This window comes from Macrobrachium nipponense, chromosome 20 (assembly GCF_015104395.2).
Source record: "Macrobrachium nipponense isolate FS-2020 chromosome 20, ASM1510439v2, whole genome shotgun sequence".
Classification (NCBI taxonomy): domain Eukaryota; kingdom Metazoa; phylum Arthropoda; class Malacostraca; order Decapoda; family Palaemonidae; genus Macrobrachium; species Macrobrachium nipponense.
Window position 1 is genome coordinate 68,186,751 of NC_061089.1, and position 22,500 is coordinate 68,209,250.

The window sequence follows — 22,500 nt, forward strand, 5'->3', positions numbered from 1 at the left end:
AAGCTAAGATACGCAGCACCGACACCTTTTATTGCAAAAACGCTAATTGAAATCGAATCGCAATGATTCCAAAGAGCCCATTTTCAATTACTTTTTTCTGATACAGTTATAATAACAACTCTCTCTCTCTCTCTCTCTCTCTCTCTCTCTCTCTCTCTCTCTCTCTCTCTCTGATAAAATGAAACTGACGCATACTGAAAAATAAAAGTGAAAGAAGAATGAATATGAACAAAAAAAATTTATCAAAAACGTTCACTCGTAAATATATAGAAAAATAGCATCACCTTTGTCCGTTAATTATCGCAAAACAGGAAACAAAAGTAAACAGACACAGAAAACGGATTCTTTTTGTTTAGTCGACAAAAAAAAGAACGAAAAGAAAGAGAGAGAGAGAGAGAGAGAGAAGGCGACAGACACCCTAATGTGTTTCATGAGATGAAACGCATGAATCACATCTGTTTCTTTCACACCTGGTCGTTAATTAACAAGATGAAATACCTCTCTCTCTCTCGCAGGTTAAAGGTATGCTCTCTCTCTCTCTCTCTCTCTCTCTCTCTCTCTCTCTCTCTCTCTCGGAAATGGAAATAATATTTATATATTTGCTCGAGAAGCTGCTGTATGTTGTAGTATCTACTTACTTCTTTCTTTCTCTCTCTCTCTCTCTCTCTCTCTCTCTCTCTCTCTCTCTCTCATACACACACACACACACACCCACACACATACACAAAACAATAAGTCGAGAATATTAAGTGCTTTCTTGTAGTAAATTCATCGCAAAGGTATATCATGTTGAGAAATATGATCCCACAAAATACATGAAGGTTGAACCACTTACAGATTCTTCTCTATCATTCACATGCATAGTAGAAGTAGCAGTATATAGGTAACAATAGCGTAGTAATGGAGAAAACATAATTATTATTAATCAAAATAATAATCACCTTATGTTTACTTAAGAGATTTAATTACGATACCGTAATGACCTCTCAAGCAAAAAAAATAATTAATAAATAAATACAAAAATTAGGATAAAATCATTTGGATAACCCACGATACCGATTTCCTGCAAGGAAGTAGCAATGTCATTTCGAGCTCCCCTCCACCCCCTTCTTTAACCCCTTCCCTTCCCCAACAACCCAACTTCCCCCCTAAACCAACCCCCCTCATAAAAAAAGTCGATTCAATAGAATATTATCTCTGATAAGCTAATGGTTGAAAAACAAGCAGAATATCACAGTCCAATTCCACGTCCTCTACATTACCAATAATGCAACAGCTCTAACCCCCCTCCCCATCCATGACCCACCCAACCAAAACTACACCCCCCCCCCACCGCCAATACAAAAAACCTCCACATGGAATATTAAAAGCTGAAAATTTCTCTTTAACGAGTTGTACAAACATTGGATCGCTTTTTTTTTTTTTTTTTTTTTTTTTTTTTTTTTTTTTTTGTGTCGTCTACCCCGGCGACGATTTTTGCCTCAAATAAATTATTAGATTCTATTATTCAAACACCAAATTACGTGTATCACTCGATATAGGGGGACGCAAGCCATTTTTGTATTATTTTTTTGGTCAAGTATTGGTCGCAAACTGTTTTCTTTGATTTTTTCTGTCGAGTATTTGTTGATATTAGCTTTTTCCAGAGAGAGAGAGAGAGAGAGAGAGAGAGAGAGAGAGAGAGAGAGAGGGGGGGTGGGGGGGGACTCCTCTCGGCTTTCCGAAATACGAAAGAAACCTTGGCCCACGATGACGTCACGACTTGGCAGACCCCCAGACAGACACAAGGCGGATCTGCCTCGTGACGTCATCGGGTTCTTTTCATTTGGACTGGACAAGTGTTCGTGTGGAAGAGAGAGAGAGAGAGAGAGAGAGAGAGAGAGAGAGAGAGAGAGAGGAGCGGCAGGGAACACTTGTGTTAATGGCATTTACCTTTGCAGGGCCACTGACGCAAGAGCGAAATTATTAATGTTAAGCTACAGGTAAATAATTCAACGCCCACGTTATTCCCTGTGAAGGGGGCGGGGGGGGGGTTATCTATTTTAGTTTCCCGAAAAGTAAAAACTACTGTGCCCGCTTTGTCTGTCCGTCCGCACTTCTTCCTGCCCGCCCTTAGATCTTAGAAGCTACCGAGGCTAGAGGGCTGCAAATTGGTATGTTGATCACCCACCCTCCAATCATCAAACGTACCAAATTGCAGCCCTCTAGCCTCAGTAGTTTTTATTTCATTCAAGGTTAAACTTTTGTAAAGTCTCTCTCTCTCTCTGACCTTTATGCTTGAATAAAATTGTTTTGTAAGACACTTGCACAACTAAAAGCCAGTTTATTTATTAAATTCTCTCTCTCTCTCTCTCTCTCTCTCTCTCTCTCTCTCTCTCTCTCAGACCATCCAAGATTGGAAGATGCAAAACATACCGGAAGATGCATTAGCAATTCTCTGGTAGGCATTAGAGGTGCCTCACACTGAGGGACCTGGGGAAACCCGAACGAGATGTAAAGTCTGTCAGGTAAGGTAAGGTCTCTCTCTCTCTCTCTCTCACTCTCCTTTCGTGACCGCGCAATCAAACTTACTACTTAATTAAGTGTAATAACAGGGACATACATTTTTCACTTTTCCTTCTGGTCTACCCCGTGTGACATATGACCCTCTTCCCCGTAACGAGACTCCTGATTAGAATCAAACATATGTCATTATTGTTCCATTCGGAGGACGGCGTTTATTACTTCTAACACCCCCCCCCCCTCTCACCCACACCCACACACCTCTAAGCCCCTTCCCCTACCTTCCAAATCCCTCTCCCTACCTCCCCCCCCCCACCCCCTTCCAAGACATCAATCCTATTTCCTCCCCCAGGGTTCTTCAAATTGAGACCTTTGCTTTCTCGATGTCAATATTTGGCGTGATGTACAACTGTTAAGGAGTGGGTGCAAAGATGGACTGACTTTCTCTCTCTCTCTCTCTCTCTCTCTCTCTCTCTTAGCTGACATTTAATCAGCAACTTGGTAAACCATTTCTCTTTTACGCTATCTCTCTCTCTCTCTCTCTCTCTCTCTCTCTCTCTCTCAGTTGGACTTTAATCAGCAACTGTGTAAATCATTCTCTTCATTTTTTTTTTTATGTTTTATTCATGCGGAATGTGCAAATGTAGCTAGCTCTTCAAATGTGGTTATCGCTTCAGTGCGGAGATATCTTTTTTTTTTTTTGATAATTATGATAAGACTCAAATTATTTCTCGAATTCTGTCGAACTTTCCTTTTCGTGGTCACAAAATTTTTCTTTTACTATTATTTTCTTGACGATAATTTATCTTTCTATTTTTTACTTTTCTTACACAAGCATTTTATTCAGCTTTTGATAATTAATAATAATAATAATAATAAATAATAATAATTAATAATAATAAAATAATAATAATAACATATTATTTCTCTTGTTTTCCTTGCCTGACTATATCATTACTATATTCATTTGTTATCTTACATGGCTATTGCTTTTCTGCAAGGAGGGGAGAGAGAGAGAGAGAGAGAGAGAGAGAGAGAGAGAGAGAGAGAGAGAGATACTACTGACTTTTCATGCATATCAAGAAACGTATTCATACAAAACATGTATATTCATATGTACAAACCATTACAAAATACAAAAAAAAGGACTAGACACTAAAAGGTATCATTCAAGAATTTAAAAAAAATGCACATAAAAAAATCATGAAAAAATTTATATATACAAAATCAAACGTAACCTCGAAGAAAAAGAAAAAAAAATTTATTTCAATTTTTTCTCCAAGCGAGCCAGTGAGAGAGCACTTTGGGAAATTACAGCTGATAGTTTCTGTGACACGACAAGTAAAATAAAACTCTTTTTTTTTTTCTTTTTTTTTTTTTTTTTTTTTTTTTTTTTTTGTATTTCAGTATTTCAGACGGCGCCAAGACATTGCAGAAGGTTCATCTGAAATGGAACGATTTCATCCCTCGCGCATTCACAGATGCACACATGAACACACACAAACATATGTACACATAAACACACACACACAAACATATACACACACACACACACACACACAAACATACCTTCCGCCAATCAGAATGATTTGGAAATATAGCGTGCGTGCGTATATCAATTTATTATATATATATATATATATATATTATATATATATATATATATATATATATATATATGATTAACTTGATCACGAAGTATATAAAACCTTTATATATATATATATATATATATATATATATATATATATATATATATATATATATATGTAGTATCTATGTATACACAAACAAAATACATGCGATTAGCTATCACTTTTTTCCTAGCATAAAAAACGGAGTTGGAGAGAGAGAGAGAGAGAGAGAGAGAGAGAGAGCGAGAGAGAGAGAGAGAGAGAGAGAGAGAGAGAGAGAGAGAGTGGTACTTGTTGTACTTGTTATGACAGTTCATTAAATTTCTTCAGATGAATTCACTGTGTATATTGGGAATTAATGAGGTGGAAGAAAAAAAAATATTGAAAATGTCATCATCAAGTCTCTCCATTTTGTATTTCCTATTGGGAAGAGAAGTAAGTGTCTATTACTCTGTGTGTTCATATACATAAATACAAATACAATAAACATACATACGATACATACAACATACTTTAATACATAATATATATATATATATATATCTAATAAAAGGAGCCCATCAAAAACACCAAAATGTGAGAGAAAAGAAAATACTATATTTCAGAGACTGCTGTCTCTCTCTTCAGGTATATGATTCATATACCTGAAGAGAGAGACAGCAGTCTCTGAAATATAGTACTTTCTCTCTACATTTTGGTGTTTTTATGGGCTCCTTTTATTAGATGGAATTCTGTTGTTACAGAACATTTTTCCAGTCATATATATATATATATATATATATATATATATATATATATATATTGTCAGATAAAAAAATGTTATAACCCACATCGGGATCGAATCCAGGTTCTTTGGTGGCGCCCCCTGGGATCGATCTTGATGTGAGCAAAAAAAAAAAAAAAAAAAAAAAAAAGAAAAAAATTATATAATACATGATTCAGTGTACATATACACCGAATAAACTCTTAAGCATTGTGTACGCATTAACCTTAACTGAGCTGAAACTTAAGCATTATGAAAAGATACGACTCTTATTAAAGCAGTATAATGTTCCCTCGTTGGTTATAAGAGAAATTTGCATATTTATACAATTTAAGTAATGCCCCCTGGGTACATTCTGTTCCCTTTGCTTTAATTCCAGATGTAATTTCAGTAAAAGGATATTCTCAAGTATTAGGTTTTTGCTTATTTATCTATTTACTATTATTATTCTTCTTCGCGGGACAGACACTAAAACAATTAATGCACCTGATCATCTGTTTCCATGAATTTTATAATGTTTAAAAATAAATCAACAGTGGAGAAATTGTTCCTTTATAAATTCCTATATTTCAAAAAGTTGCATTCCTATCTCTCCCATAACATTTACACTCGTAGCCAGTCACTAGGACTATCTACAGCAAGATTCTCATGAAAATGCATACATAACTTTTTTCTGTAATCATACGGAGACAGATACAATGAAACAATCAAATATTTTTTTATCAAACAATGCTTCAAAATCCATAACCATTTTCCGAGACCATAATCATCTGCTTATATTTAATCCCTAATTTCATACAGCTACAGGTCGAGTCTACTGGGAAACTCCAAAAAAATGTCATATCATTACTGAAAAATTCTACTGGAAAACTAAAAGAATTCCGAATCATTACTGAAAAATTCTAATGGAAAACTCAAAAAAATTCCCTATCATTACTGAAAAATTCTACTGGGAACACTAAAAAAAAAATTTCCTATCATTACTGAAAAATTCTAATGGGAAAACCCAAAAAAATTCCGTATCATTACTGAAAAATTCCACTAGAAAACTAAAAAAATTCTGTATCTACTGAAAAATTCTACTGGAAAACTAAAAAAAATTCCGTATCATTACTAAAAAATTCTACGGGAAAACTAAAAAAAAAAAATCCAGTTACAAGAGAAAAAATTCTGTGAGAAAACTCAAATAGCTTAAAGTCTACACATGTCTATTGGAAAACTTAAAAAAAAATTCCTGTTACAACATAAAAAATTCTGTGAGAAAATTTTGTGAGAAAACTCAAATACCTTAAAGTCTACAGTTTTCTACGGGAAAAATGAAAAATAAAAATTCCCGTTACAACAGAAAAAATTCTGAGAAAACAATTCTGTGAGAAAACTAAAATACCTTAAAGTCTATACAATTTTTTACGGTTAAAAAATCCTGTTACAACAGAAAAAAACTCAAAATGGAACCAAAACTCAAAAGCTAATTCACACATCCACTTTCCCTTTGAATTTCTCACTTTTGTTTCAGTAACAAATGGTGACTAATTCGTACCACCTGCTCTTGTTCGAGGCTTACCTGTCTCAAGGGCGAGAACATTCTGAAGGGCGAGAGTGGCCTTGGTGGCGGCGCCCTTGGCTCTATCCCTGCTGTCCCTGTAGAGCTGGAGCTGCAAGACGTCTGCAAAGGAACCAGAGACGTTCGAATTAAGGAGAGAAGAGACATCTAAAATTTATATATATATATATATATATATATATATATATTATATATATATATATATATTTACATGAATATGAAAATGATTTTATGATTTTATAACATTTTTTTAAAATCTTTATTTGCTCGTATATGAAAAAATGATGCCAACACTTATGATTCCATTCATTTTAATCGTCCCTGATTGTCAGAAGATATATATATATATATATATATATATATATATATATATATATATATATATATATATGATATACACACGGTGTCCATAAAGTCCCAGTACCATTCCGAGCAATAAATACTTGTAATGGTACTGGGACTTTATGGACGACCTGTATATATATACCTGGCAACCAACGCGTTGCCAAATGCCCAAACGTGACGGCAACGGTGTTGCCCGATTTGGGCCAACAGTCTACCCAGAGGCCGATATATATGTATACACAATCAAGGGCCCATTCAAATTCCAGTGCAACATTGCTGAGGTGTTGTGTCAATTACCATGACAATGACCATGACTACAAGGGCTGAATTTCTCTCTCTCTCTCTCTCTCTCTCTCTCTCTCTCTCTCTCTCTCTCTCGAGGAGGGGTCCAGCATCCAAATCATAATAAAAGTATTACGCTTTTACAAAGCGTGATTAAATTATTTTCTTATACAGATATTCTTAGTATTGTCTTTTCAAAATACCTAGCTCCATATTAGCGATATTACCTCACTAAACACTTGCAATATTACCTCTCCTACAGCTGACAATATTGCCCCAACACTCAAGATATTACCTCGCTCGAAACTTTCATCATTACCTTAACACTTCCGATATTACCTCACTCGACGCTTTTGTGGTTGCCTCGACACTTAGGATATTACCTCGCCTAACCATGCCAATATTACCTCGCTTATCGACTCAGTCATTGCTTTAACACTTGCGATATTACCTCGCCTAATCATTCTAATACTACCTCGCTAAATATTTTTTTCATTACGTCAACCCCTTCCTTGCTAACCATTCCAATATTACCTCGCATAACGCGCTGTCACACAACTTCTGATAATATTACCTCGCATAACCCTTCCGTCATTACCTCGTCCAATATTACCACAAAAAAGAAAAAGTATAAAATATATAAATAAATACATAAATAAACCCAGGTCCCAAGTATTACCAAAAAGAAAAAGGAAAAAAAGCGCCAGCAACTATAAATAAATAATAAATATATAAATAAATAATCAAATAAATAAATAAACCCAGGTCCCAAGTATTACTAAAAAAAGGAAAATAATCGTCAGCAACTATAAATAAATAAATAATAAATAAATAAATAAATAGTTAAATAAATAAATAAACCCAGGTCCCAAGTATTACCAAAAAAGGAAAAAAATCGTCAGCAACTATAAATAAATAATAAATAAATAAATAAATAATTAAATAAATAAATAAACCCAGGTCCCAAGTATTACCAACAAAAAAAAAAAAAAAAAAAAAAAAAAAAAAAAAAAAAAAAAAAAAAAATTCGTCTGCAACTATAACACGGCCACCTAGCGAATACCCTACCTAGCCAATTGCCTACATATTCCAGCGGGATTCTCTGGTAATACTACCGGGATGCAACAACTCCGCTATACCTACAAATACGGCGTGACATGAGAAAGCCTGAGGAGCCATTAGTACAGAGGAAGGATGACTGACGTTGTCTTAATTATGCGTTCCACGGAGTTGTACTCAGACAGCCGCCATTACCTGGCTGAAGTTATACGAATATCTCTTCTACTAACGCACTGTTCTGCCGGTTCGAGTTTAGGTGAAATTGTTATTCGTGTTTGATATATTTTTTTTATAATAATTATTCGTTGTTATTTGGTTTAGGTTTCTAAATTGTTCAGGGGAAATAAATGTTCACAGTTAAAACATTAATAAAATCATGTTTTCAAACCTATTGTGTATTTGATATATTTTTTAAAAATAATCATTCGTTGTAATTTGCTTTAGGTTTATAAAAAAAAAAATTTCAGGGGAAATAAATGTTTACGGTTAAAATATTAATCAAATCATATTTTCAAATCTATTGCGTAGTATTTTTTATATATTTCTTAAAATAATCATTTGTTGTTGTTTGCTTTAGGATTCTAATTTTTTCAGTGGAGTAAAATCTGTATGGGTGAAATATCAATAAAATAAAATAACATTAGATTATTCTCCTCCATTTCCAGAAATATATATTTTTAGCGGTCTTTCCAGAGATATGGGTATAATTATGTATGAATATACAACATATAAACATAAAAATATATTCAAAATCATACATTTCTAAATTCTGCTTCTAGGAAGCCAAGCTCGGCTTCGGTATCAAAAGTGATCCCATATGAATTTAATCTTTGGTTTTGAATCAGAAATAAAATTAATCCGCTTTTGAAAAGACAAAATAAAAAAAATAACATTCTCGCTTTTGTAGCCTGCAGGGCATAAAACCCCAAATCCCAACTCGCTTAAAAGAGAGAGAGAGAGAGAGAGAGAGAGAGAGAGAGAGCTACACCGACTGATTTATATTCCAATGAAAGCAAATCGTCAATTTATTTTCTTTTTGCACAATTACAAATAACCCACTTTTCAACAGACCTGCCAATCCACCTGAGGTGAGAACAATGTAGGAAAGGGTTCGAAACTCTCTCTCTCTCTCTCTCTCTCTCTCTCTCTCCCCCCTCTTTCTCACACAGTCGAACGAGCGCGTGGTCGTGCTTGCAGATATAACAGTTCTCTCTCTCTCTCTCTCTCTCTCTCTCTCTCTCTCCTCGCTGCAAGAGTTAGCGCATGCATGGAAGAAATTTCTCTCTCTATCTCCGTTGCCCGTTGCAAGAATTCGTGCATGCACAACGAAATTGTTCTCTCTCTGTCTCTGTCTCTGTCTCTCTCTCTCTCTCTCACACACAAGACACAGACACGCACGCACTTCGTTGAACACTCTCTCTCTCTCTCTCTCTTTCTCTCTCTCTCTCAGATAAAAAAAAAATGCTGTTTAGTAATGCCTACTGAATCAAGCACTCTACTTATGATGCTAGAAGGACTAAAAAGCTCTCTCTCTCTCTCTCTCTCTCTCTCTCTCTCTCTCTCACGTCCCAAGAGTGCATGCGCGCGTTCAAGCACGACCGCCGCAAATTAGCAACCACGCAAAACAGAAGAAAACAAGAGACAGACAGAAGCGCGCATGCGCGCCGCGGATCTCCCCTACGAATGGCATTCTGGTGTAGCGGAGAATTGCATTGTTCACTACTTCTTCTTCTTCTTCGCTTTTTCTTGCACGAAAACTGATAGCGGGCTATATCTAATTAGGCGACTTAATGGAGTTACCGTGTTGCGAAGGTGTTGCCAGACTGAGAGAGAGAGAGAGAGAGAGAGAGAGAGAGAGAGAGAGAGAGAGAGAGAGATTACAATAGCGCTTTCTTATCGGCGGGTGTGAAACCGATATTGTTTTGTGTTCGTGAAAGTGGAAAAATGAGAGAGAGAGAGAGAGAGAGAGAGATGAATACTTCTATTCATTAATCCAATGACTTAACTATGCTTTTTTGATCACCCAAGTGATAAAGGATGATCATTATATTGACTGTAATGGTGTCTCAGGTGATATATATTTTTATAAATGTGGAGTTATTTGATTGCGATAGCAGACATCATCTAATTTATATATATTTTCATATCTAGAAGTAATTGGTACCTGGGTGTCATTAGCGGCTTCCATTTATTTGAAAAACTTATTCAAAGTAAACTTGTGAGGATGTGTATGTGTGTATTATAAATATATATATATAAATATATATATATTATTAGGTTAACGTAAAACTATTATTATTTCTTTTGTTGATTTAAATCAGCCTTGTTTACTTTTTTGTTTACTTTTAAGTTAAATTTTTGCTGAGTATGTTTACTCTTGTGTTTCCGTAAGTTAAGTGGCTTTACGATTGTTTCAGTGTTTTTGCGCCTCCTCCTCCTTTTTTGTGTATTAGTGAACTATCGTTTTAACGATTTTTGTTATTCTTTTGCTTTGAGTGTTTTATAAACACTGGAAGGTGATGAGTGGGACATGGTCGACCGGTCAACGAGAGTTCGGGTCTTGACAAGCTCTCACCAGTACTGTTTTCCCGTCGCAGCATTTATTTTGATTTGGAGGACGACTTTGGATAATTACCTTTTGGACCACGCACTTGGATATTTCCCTCGCGGATTTTGGAAGACGCATATATACGTCTGTTGAGTGTGTCCCTGGATCACGGCTTTTTCTCGCGCAGGTGTTGTTGTCACCTGCGACCTTCACACTGCTGTTGAGAGTTTAGCAGACGCTCTGTCATCTGCGACCGCTGTTTCTGCCCCTTTTTCCCGTCTGAGGATTTTGACGGAAAACCTGTGTCGTCGCTGTATCCCGGCACTGGATTCTGGATTTACCTGCCGTGTCATCCTCGTCCAGCTGTTGTACGGGAGTGAGAGCTACTTGACTCGTGAGGTGGCTAGTAGGGAGTCTGTCGCCAGGTAAGACGTATTATCGTTCCTCTTGCATCGGGAAATGTGTTGACCTTCAGTACCTGGCGTACAGTATTTGCCCTTCCGTTAGCAGCTTGATGAACTGATCACGGCCCTGAGTTCAACTCCTCTTCTGGAATTTCACTTAAGGTGAAATTATATATTTTTGCCAATTTTCATTATTCATAAATATATATATGTATGGTTACATGTATATATTGTCATAGTTTATTGTATGTTGATATTTAGTGGACTGAGTTCCACATTGCTTAGCTTGGTGTTATAGGTAGGAATATTAAGGTTTTCCTTGTTTTCATCTCCTACTTCTTTCTATCTTATTATTATTAGGTTATTGGTGATTTTGGCTAGCCTTATTTTGGATCCAACTTGTTATATATTAAGTATGTTTTCTCTCTTGGGGTTTTCTCTTGTTTAGGGCTTAGTGTATTAGCTTTAGGTTTTCTTGTGAGTTCTGAGTTCCCGAGAACCAGGTATTTGTTCTCTTGAATATTCTGTACAATTAAGTGTATTTAATCTCACAAGCTTGATTTGAAGTCATTGTTCTAGATTATAATAAATATTGTTAAGTTTTCTTGAGTTTCTGTTTCCGTCCTTCCTTGTCACTGAGGTACATTTACTGACTGCAATCCTTGAGAATATAAAGAAGACCTAAAAAGAACCTGTACTGCAACCTGGGAGGTTGTAACATATATATATATATATATATATATATATATATATATATATACACACACACACACACACACATATATAATATATATATATATATATATATATCTATATATATATATATATATATTATTATAAAACCTGTACAATAGAAGAACACACACGATCCTTCCTTAAAAAAAGGAAAAAAAAAAAACTCCGGCCCATGAATATCAAAACCGAGCGCAATCAGGTACGAACCGAACTGGGCTGTCTTTTGATCCAGGTAAATTCGGGGCGGGGTCTGATCGCGCCGAAATCTCGCTCGACTTGCGTCCAGCGGACCGGCGCGACGGTCCGGTGGATGGATGATGACGTCACGGCCGGCGACCTTTGAAAGCAGATACGTGAGTGATCGATAGTCGAAATCTGGCAGAATCAGGCAGGTGGATTTGTTTGAATTTTGTTAAAGGTTTCATTTTTCCCGACGGCCGGGAATAATAACGAATGTTCCACACGACCGTCGGCAAAACGAATATTGCTCACGAATGTCGGCAAAATAACGAATATTGCACACGAATGTAAGCAAAATAACGGAATGTTGCACATGAATGTCGGCAAAATAACGAATGTTGCACACGAATATCGGTAAAATAACGAATATTACGCACGAATGTCGGCAAAATAACAAAAGCTTGTCGGGACATTTTTTTTATAAGATCATAAAGAAAATTCAATTAATTCTCTTAAGATCATGAACGAAATTAAATCAATTTTTTAAAGATCATAAGCAAAATGCAATTAATAATCTTAAGACCATTAACGAAATTAAATTAATCTTTTTAAGATCATAAACAAAATTACATACATTGTTTTATGATCATAAATGAAATTTAATTAATTTTTAATATCATAAGCGAAATTCAGTTAATTCTTAAATTTCAAAAACGAAATTCAATTAATTTTTAAAGATAATACATGAAATTAACTCAATTTTTTAAGGATCATGAACAAAATTAATAAATGTTTTTTAGATCATAAACAAAATTAAATTAATTTTTCAAAATCATAAACAAAATCAAATACAATTTTAAGACCAAAACGAAATTAAAATAATTCTTTAACGTCATAAACAAAATTCGATCTGTTTTATAAACGGATATTCAAATTTATTTGTGAGCTTTCTCTAACGAGAGAGAGAGAGAGAGAGAGAGAGAGAGAGAGAGAGAGAGAGAGAGTGAAGAAGAAAATTAACAACTAATATGAAAGAGGGAGAGAGAGAAGAGAGAAGACGATTAACAACTAATGAGAGAGAGAGAGAGAGAGAGAGAGAGAGAGAGAGAGAGAGAGAGAGAGGGAGGTGAAGAAGAAAATTAACAACTAATATGAAAGAGGGAGAGAGAGAAGAGAAGACGATTAACAACTAATGAGAGAGAGAGAGAGAGAGAGAGAGAGAGAGAGAGAGAGAGAGAGAGAGAGAGATGAAGAAAGAAAATAACGACGCGGAGATGAGAGAGAGAGAGAGCGAGAGATCAGTAACTTCAGAAAGAGAGAGAGAGAGAGAGAGAGAGAGAGAGAGAGATAAAAGTCTTCCATTGAAGTGAAATGGACAAAAAAGCTCCCCTTGCAGTGAGGGGACCTTTGTGTTCCTCCTGCAAGGAACCGATTATTGATTGATCGATTGAATTCGGTTCAGTAGCGTTGCAACCCCCTATGGCCGTCGATGCTGGAATTAACATAAGTAATTATTTTGCCCCAATCAATCAAGTGCGTGCAAGCATAATCGTACAATATTAGGAATGCGATGATCAAATATATAATAAAAAATTTAAAATACACACATAAAATTATGAATAAATAAATGAATTTTAAATGCGTAAATAAATAAATAAATTTAATAAATAAACAAATAATTAAAAATATAAATAATCAAATACGTGCATAAATTAATAAAAAATATACGTAAATAATTAAATAATTTTAATAAATAAATAACCAAATTTAATAAATAACTAAATAAATTTAAGAATAAAAAATAAAATGAAAAATATAAAAATATTTAAATAAAATACAAAAATATAAATAATAAAAGTAATCAAATTATGAATATACAAAATAAAAAGTAAATAAATTAAAAATTTGAAACAAGAATCCATGTGGATAAAGTAATAAAACAAATTAAAAATAAAAGAAATACATAAACACAAATAATATGTGAATAAGTAAGTAAACAAATAAAATGGATTACAAATAAAAAGAAAAAAATAATAAATAAAAAATGAAAACAAGTCTGTTAAGAGTCCAGCTGGGTACCATAAATGAATAATTAAACATGAATAAAAAATGAATAAGTAATAAACAAATAAAAATGAAAAAAATAACTTAATGAAAAGGACAAGTTCGCAAAGAGTCCACAGCGGCATTTTACGTCAAAAGGTGCGCAGGTGTTCGTCATCCTGACAACATCGTGCATACATACATACAAAGGACACCTGTGGCTGGAAGGCACGAACACCTGTGACGCCCACTTCGGGAGATAGAGCGAGGAATTCTGACGTGTCTCTCCTGGATTATATAATATATATATATATATATATATATATATATATAATATATATATATATATATTATATATATATAATATATGCATTTTCTTTCGATTTCTGACGATTAAGTGACGGTATGGTGGTGGGTGGATGTAGCTATGTACGTACAAACAGATTCGCAAGTACGCGCGCATGCGTGCATAATCGGAGGAGAAAAGGGTCGCTTTTTTTTAATAATTGGGAATTTTTTCTTAATAATTGGGAACTTTTTAATAATTGGGAACTTTTTAATAATTGGGAACTTTTTAATAATTGGGAACTTTTTAATAATTGGGAAATATTTGCAATAATTGGGAATTTTTTAATAATTTGCAGCTTTTTAATAATTCGGAACTTTTTTAATAACTGGGAACTTTTTATAATATTTGGGATTTTTAAAATAATTTGGAACTTTTCAATGTGAACTTTTTTAATAATTAGGAAATATTAGTAATAATTGTGAACTTTTTAATAATTGGTAATTTTTTAATAATTAGGAACTCTTTCCTTAATAATTGGTAATTTTCTAATAATTGGGAACTTTTCGTTTAATAGTTGGGAACTTTTTAATAATTGGTTACTTTTTCTTTAATAATTGGGAACTTTTTTGTCAAAAACTGGGAAATTTTGTAATAACTGTGAACTTTTTAAAATAATTGGGAACTATTTTTAATAACTGGTTATTTTTTCTAATAATTCGGAACTTTCTTGAATAATTAGGAACTTTCTTTTAAATAATTGGGAACTTTTTAATAACTGGTAATTTTTTAATAATTGGAAACTTTTTTCTTAATAATAGGAACTTTTTTTTAATAATTGGGAATTTTTTTTAATGATTTGGACCTTTTCTAATAATTAGGAGCTTTTTTAATAATTGGGAATTTAAAAAAATAATTGGGAACTGTTTTAGATAATTGAGAACTAAGTAATATAAGAATAATAATGTGAAAGACAGGTAATCGATATGGACACGAAACAAAAGGACGAGTTTATAATGAGAGAGAGAGAGAGAGAGAGAGAGAGAGAGAGAGAGAGAGAGAGAGAGAGAGAGAGAGAGCACATCTTTTTGAGTAGACTGTATATATTGGAAAACTGTATGTATTTCTGTCAGCGTGTTTATCCACTAATACGTACACCACTGGATGAAAGTAGAACATGCAACTTCCGTTGGAGGAGAGAGACGAGAGGAACCGAGAGATGGCATGAGAGGAGACGAGAAGAGAGAGAGAGAGAGAGAGTGTGTATGTGTATGTGTGCTTGTCTGTCCTAACTCAGAGACATAAAGAAACTAAATCCTCCATTGAATCCATTCAGGCAACGAAACTTAGCCAAAATGACTGACGACAAAACACGACCATTTAGAGAAACGACCACTTTAACGTCGCCTCCAATTGTGCAAATAACCCCTTATAACAGCAGGGCTAAGCAGCGCGCCGGCTGCAACATAATAGTCCAAACTGCTTGATGTTTGCTTGAATGAAGAAGAATTATCTGGAACCTGATGAGGCTTGCGTGCGTGACTTCCCCGAGTGATTGATGTGTCTGTTCATTGATGTCTCTTTTAAACAGGAGTTCGAGCGACGGGGGAATTGGTTAAACCTTGTTTGCTGTGTGCCAATGTTTCTGCATTTAGAGACAGTTTATGTTACTAATGACACGTTTTCATGTGTGTTATTTAAAGCATTAGAAATGATTTGCCAAACGCGTGCATATTTAAAGGACCTGTGTACGTTGCGCAAATCATATCTATTTACGGAACCGTGTAAAAAGAAAAATAAATAAAAAAAAATTATACCTCCTTGCATATGCATTTAAAGGGATTGGCTATTGAAGCAAATCTATATAAACCACATTTCACGCATCTAAAAATACCGAGTGTACACATTAACCTTTATAAATCTTAAATATGCCTTGGGTGTGTGTGTGTGGACATCAAAGATAATATTCGACCTACTACCTAGGCAGGTGTGTAAGTGTACGATAACACTGCACAGGTGTATACACCGGGAGCAGAAGGTGTGTATATAAAATATATATATATATATATATATATATATATATTATATATTATAATATATATATATATATATATATATATATAATATATATATATATATATACATGAGCAATAAGTCAATAGGTTAGAACAGGTTCATAAGGATACTAGAATGCATATATGTATACGTGAGTATTCATAAATAATGTACTTTAAAATCCTCCAGGACATAGTAAGATTAAAAGGTATAAAAAGGTATAAATATAAAATAAAAAAAAATTTAAGCCAATGGCCAAGCGCTGTGACCTATGACGTCATTCAACGCTGAAAGGTGAAATTGACAGTAAAAAAGGTTTGAAAGGCGTAACAGGAGGAAAGTAAGATGGAAGAAATAGAATACGAACGGAGGCACAGTAAAAGGAATGAGATGGGTTGCAGCTAGGGGGCGCCTATGGGATGCTGTAAAGATCCTTAAATAATAGATTACTATTCAAGACCACTGCACAAAAAAAAATTATATTAAAAATACAATAAATATTTTATCAATATTTTCCCCTTCTATTCAGCTAAGCGACAAACGAACGAACAATACAGCGACGGAATAAATCGGATATGACGCCTGTGTTTTAATTCGAGTATTTATTTAAAAAAAAAAAAAAAAAAAACTTTTATTGTACGCCTGGACTTAGCGCGGCAATTCCAACGCTACCATACACGCCCCTTCCGCTAGAAAATCATAATTGGTAGTTTTTTTTTTTTTTTCCTTTATTATTTATGCTCCATCACGCGACTGTTAGGCACGCATTTACCCCTTCATTTGTTTTCCATACTGATACACTACTCCCTAGTTCAAGATATTCCCTAGTAGGGATGGATCTTTTCCCCTAAACTCTTTTAACGTTGTCGTTCCCTGCGTTCCCTGATTCGATATTATTTTTCCCCTGAGTGGGGAAATATACGTTCCTGACTAAGGACCATTCGCTTCTCTCTCTCTCTCTCTCTCTCTCTCTCTCTCTCTCTCTCTCTCTCTCTGTTCAATTAATTACTAAAATTTGCGCTTACCAACGAACGGGAAACAGAGAAATTATCAATTAACAACATACGTAGAGCCTACATATACGGGTATACATCCTTTTGTTATTTTTTTTTTTATTCCACACAAAGATTAAATTATGGAAAAAATTGGTCAGGTGCAACTCTTCGTCATTCTTTCAATTTTCTAAAATTACTGTCGACATGTCACATCAAAACAGTCCGGGCGCGTTTTGAAGGAATACGCGCGCACGAAAAGAAATAAAAATAAAAATAAACTCAAATAAAGACTATTAAATCAATAAACAGCTCTGAGGGGAAACTCTCTTTGACGCAACTTTTGTTCATTAAAGTGAAGATATATCTCTTTGATAAGTTTTTTTATTTACTGTTTTTTTTATATATATTTTGCCTTCGTTAACTCAATACTGATATCCGCCACTCTATATAAACAACTCAACCCTTTATACTTTTTTTTCACCTTCTCGGGTGAGGTAATCCATCACTGGGAAAGACTAAAATAATAAATACATTAATTTTGTTCTTTCTTTGTTTTTTTCTATATTACCCTCTATTGGAAAATAATCTGAGATAAGCTAATTTTTCTTTTTGCATTATGTTTAAGTTGTTAATCAAACAAGAATGTGGTTTTTCTCTGTACTTAACAACTTATATAACTCGTAGGTCTAAATTGAATTAGATGCCTTTTGTTTTGCAAATTTGTGTATATCTGTTTGTGTAAAGAAAACAAACGTCGTATCATAGGTACACATGATTAGACATAGATGCACACATACACATATCAATACATACATACATAATACATACGTACGTACATACATGTTTAAAAAAGTCAATATTTTTTAGGTTTCTAAAAATGTATATACATATAAACATATATATACATACACACAAACAATATATATATATAATATGAATCATATATATATATATATATATATCGATATATATATATTACATAGATATATATATATATATATGATGGATATAAAATGTATGTATATATATATCCTATATATAATATATATATATATATATATATATATAAAATGCCTCACCTACAATTAAAAAATAAGCTTAAAACATATATAACTGCCCATCCATTTCGTGTGAGCATTCTCATATCGCACATCATTCTGTAACTTGGGGAACAATAACTTCTATGTGGATTCTTGTGGACCCATCCACAAGAGAAGCACTCAAAAGTTCAATCTACAACTTTGACATATCTCGGTTAGTCCATCTAAATTAATCGCCTTTCCATTTTCTCTACTGCGGCTGGAGTACTTTAGAAACAAAAGGGTTTATTATTACACAGGTGCAAACCCCACTGATGTAGTACTACTCCCGCTAGCTAGTCTCTGAGAGAGAGAGAGAGAGAGAGAGAGAGAGAGAGAGAGAGAAGAGAGCGACGAGAGAGGAGAGGTATATCAGGTAGGTTTTTAAATGACCACTCATTTTTTTTTATCCTGTATTTATTTGTCCAGTGAGAGAGAGATGAAGAGAGTGAGAGAGAGAGGAGAGTGAGAGAGGAGAGAGAGAGAGAGAGATGAGGCGTCATTGCCGACGCAAAATTCCAAGACAGACTGAACAATGTCTTCTCAACTACAGCTTTAATGAAGATCCTGGAACAGCTTTCTTATTTGTGCTCGTTTTAATTTTTTCTTTTTCTTATTTTTAAATTTCATTTTTGATGGAAAACAATGAACACGACTCATCTGTGTATGTATATATATGTATATATGTATATGTATATATTGGTTGTCATTCAGAGTTTTCCCAGGCTGTTCCGGGTTGGTTAGCTATATATATATATATATATATATATATATATATATATATATATATATATATATATAATATATATATATCATCTAAAATCTTTTTTTCCACTAAAATTATCATTCCTCTCTCCTTAACCTTTATTCGTACCCTAGTACCTCTCATTATCGTCCATTTCCTTTTATCTCCCTTTTCTTAATCATTTTTCTTCTCTCTTTCTCAATTCTCCTCCTACCTCCTCGCCCCACTTAATTCTTTCCCCTCCCCCTTCTCTTTCATCATCATCTTATTGTCACATTTCCCTCTCCTTTTATTTTTTTGTATATTTATTATTATTTTTTCTTATTTGGTTCCTCCCAAATCCGGGCAAATTTTAAAACCTTGCCTTGGATCCTATTCTTATTATTTTTTTTATTTGGTTCCTTCCCCTTTCCGCCCCCCCCCTTGTCTCCTTGTCTTCTTTCGTCTCCTCCTCCTCCTCCTCCTCCTCCTCTCTCCCTTCATCCTATCTTTTTCATTCACTTTATCCTCCTCCTTCTCCTCCCCTCTCTCTCTCTCTCTCTCTCTCTCCGCTCCCCCGTTCTCTTTCATTATCCCCATCATCATCATCATCACCATCATCATTATAATCAAGCTGCATTATTATTATTATTTTCGGCCGTTTCTTTGCGCATCTTTGTTCCATCTACTTTTTTTTTGTTTTTTTGACGTGTGCCTCTCCCCTTTGTCTTCTTCTTCTTCTTCTTCTTCTTCTTCTTCTTTGTTCGTCAGGACTATAAATACGAAGGCTTTCATCGTAATTACACACTCTCTCTCTCTCTCCCTCGCTCTCTCGCTTTCACACATACATGCACACAAAATATTTTCTGACACTTAAAGATATGAAACCTCTCTCTCTCTCTCTCTCTCTCTCTCTCTCTCTCTCTCTCATTGAAAAGAAAGATGTTCAAGAGATATTAAAATCAAAATAAGAAAATAATAAATAAATAAAAGATAAATAAACAATAGAAAATAAAGAATACGCACTTTAATCCATAAATAATAAATAAAGGATAAAAATATAAAAATAAGTATTTGAATAAATATAAATGATACGAAAATTACATAATTATATATAAAAAAACAGCACAAGCAAAACGGTAAATAGATAGATATCTAAGTAAATATTCGAATAATAAATAAAGGATACTAAATAAACAAGGTGTGATCCGACCTCCAGCTTACTCAGTACGCATGCTAAAATCTATGGTCAAGTAAAATAAATACACTATTTATTATCATAAATAATTGTTAAGTAATGTTTAACAGGCAAATTATTCATATTTTCTTATATTTTCACTCTAATAAATAAATCATAAATATCCTATCTTAAAATTCCTGTATCTTCAACTCAAATCGAAACACCTTTTTTCAGCCCTTTTAAGGCTTTTTCATAGGGCTTTCCTAAACTCTCCCCCCCCGCCCCCCCAACCCCCCCCCCCCCGAAACAAGAACAACAAAACCAAGAAGAAGAAGGACAACAACAACAAAAACAAACTAGTTTGTAAGTTTACTCCCCGGGCAAGTGAAAACCAACAGAATTCCCCTTCTTGTCACAGAAGAACAGCTGGCAATGTCCTGCCCAAGAAATATTCTTCGTCAATAATCTTAACGACTGCTGAACGAATCCTCGAGAATGGAATACGAAACGAAGCTTTAACGACTCGCGAGGAAATAAAATAGAAAAAAATTAAGCATTCGCACGACACGTTCCAATAATTCCAGTAATTCCGACCGTAAAGTCTGTCCTGGAATGACAACGGGAACGCAGAGAATGACAGATATTAAGAAGTAATAATAATGGAAGGAATATATATATATATATACTATATATATATATATATATATATATGTATATATATATATTATATATATATATATTATATAATATATATACTTATTTACAATAAGATCATTTTGGATTTGTGCACTAATAATAATAATAATAATAATAATAATAATAATAATCAATAATGGACTAATAATAAACAGAATGATACTAATACTGATAACAGTAATGGGTTTAGCAAAATAACTAAGTACCTACTAATATACAAGTAGTATTAGTATCAGCAGCTTATAACATAACGTAGAAAATATGTACATATAAGAAAATCATTGAATTTAACTAAAATGAAAATCACTAAAATTAACTAAAATCGGAAAGCTATGAATAGGTTTTAAATAAATCGAGAATTTACACAATAAGTCCACTGCGCACCCCACAACACACACAAGAAAGGAGGCAGGACCAGCAGCTTATAATAACATGTTATAGAAAATACGCACCAGAATACCATTAAAATCAACTAAAATCGGAAATCTATGAATACTCGTGTCTAGAAAATCCAAACATCAATTGCCACTGAGTCCATTGTACAGCCACAACTCATAAAAATAAGGCTGAGTGACGCTAAGTAATGTCCCCATTAAAACCCAATAAATAAGCAGGACCTTCGCCGTATCACTTACGCTCATAATTGACACGAATTGGCGTCGTAAATTAGACCAGCCCCACCCCACCCTTCTCCATAAATGCTTCCCAAGCATATATTGACAAGCGGCGAATAGGGGTTATATATTTACGAGACGCTGCGCGCTGCTGCTGGCCGTCACCCGTCTTGAGTTGTGGTGGCCTGCCTGCCTGCCTTCGGATCCGAGGCAATTAACGACGTTTCGCAGACGTCGGGGGAAACACGCAAGCTTCCTTGGCGTGACTGAAGACGGAGTCACATGAGAGGTTTGGGACGAGGGATTGGGGGCGTTTGTCACACGAGCGTCCGCAGTTTCTGCCAGTTTCTTCTTCCTTTTGTTTACATTTCGGTACTGTCAGACTGTGTTTATATTTTACATTTTCTATCGCCGCTGGCAAAATCGTGATCTGGGCGTGTTATAATCCGTGTGAGGACGTTTTATAGGGCATATATAAAAAGAGTTGAATACAGGATGTAGAAATTCTTTTGCTAATTGACCTGAAATAATACTGGAATAAGATACAAATCAACAATTTTGTTACTACCGTAAAGAATATTAGAGAAAATGACGCAATCAATGCATTAGTTTGCCAATATCATCACGAATTTGATTTTTGCACCAATATGGATGTATTGGGCATAATTTGAACTTTAGAGAATATCTGATAAATGGTGCTGCCTTTGTGCCAATTGGCCGATGATCACGATGACTTATTTTTGCACCGATATGGGACATAATTTGCACCTATGGGCCAAAACTCTGTCAAAATCGGGGATGTTCGTGGTAGT

The 22,500-nt window shown here is 34.3% G+C and overlaps 1 protein-coding gene across 1 annotated transcript in view; it reads right to left on the minus strand.

The window, feature by feature from the left end:
- Window positions 1-22,500, minus strand: part of LOC135220523 (uncharacterized) — a 120,071-nt gene that overhangs the window by 41,963 nt on the left and 55,608 nt on the right. Inside the window, exon 4 of the mRNA XM_064257685.1 lies at window positions 6,464-6,565. Within this exon, the coding sequence (XP_064113755.1) occupies window positions 6,464-6,565 (102 nt within the window). The remainder of the gene's footprint in view (window positions 1-6,463; window positions 6,566-22,500) is intronic.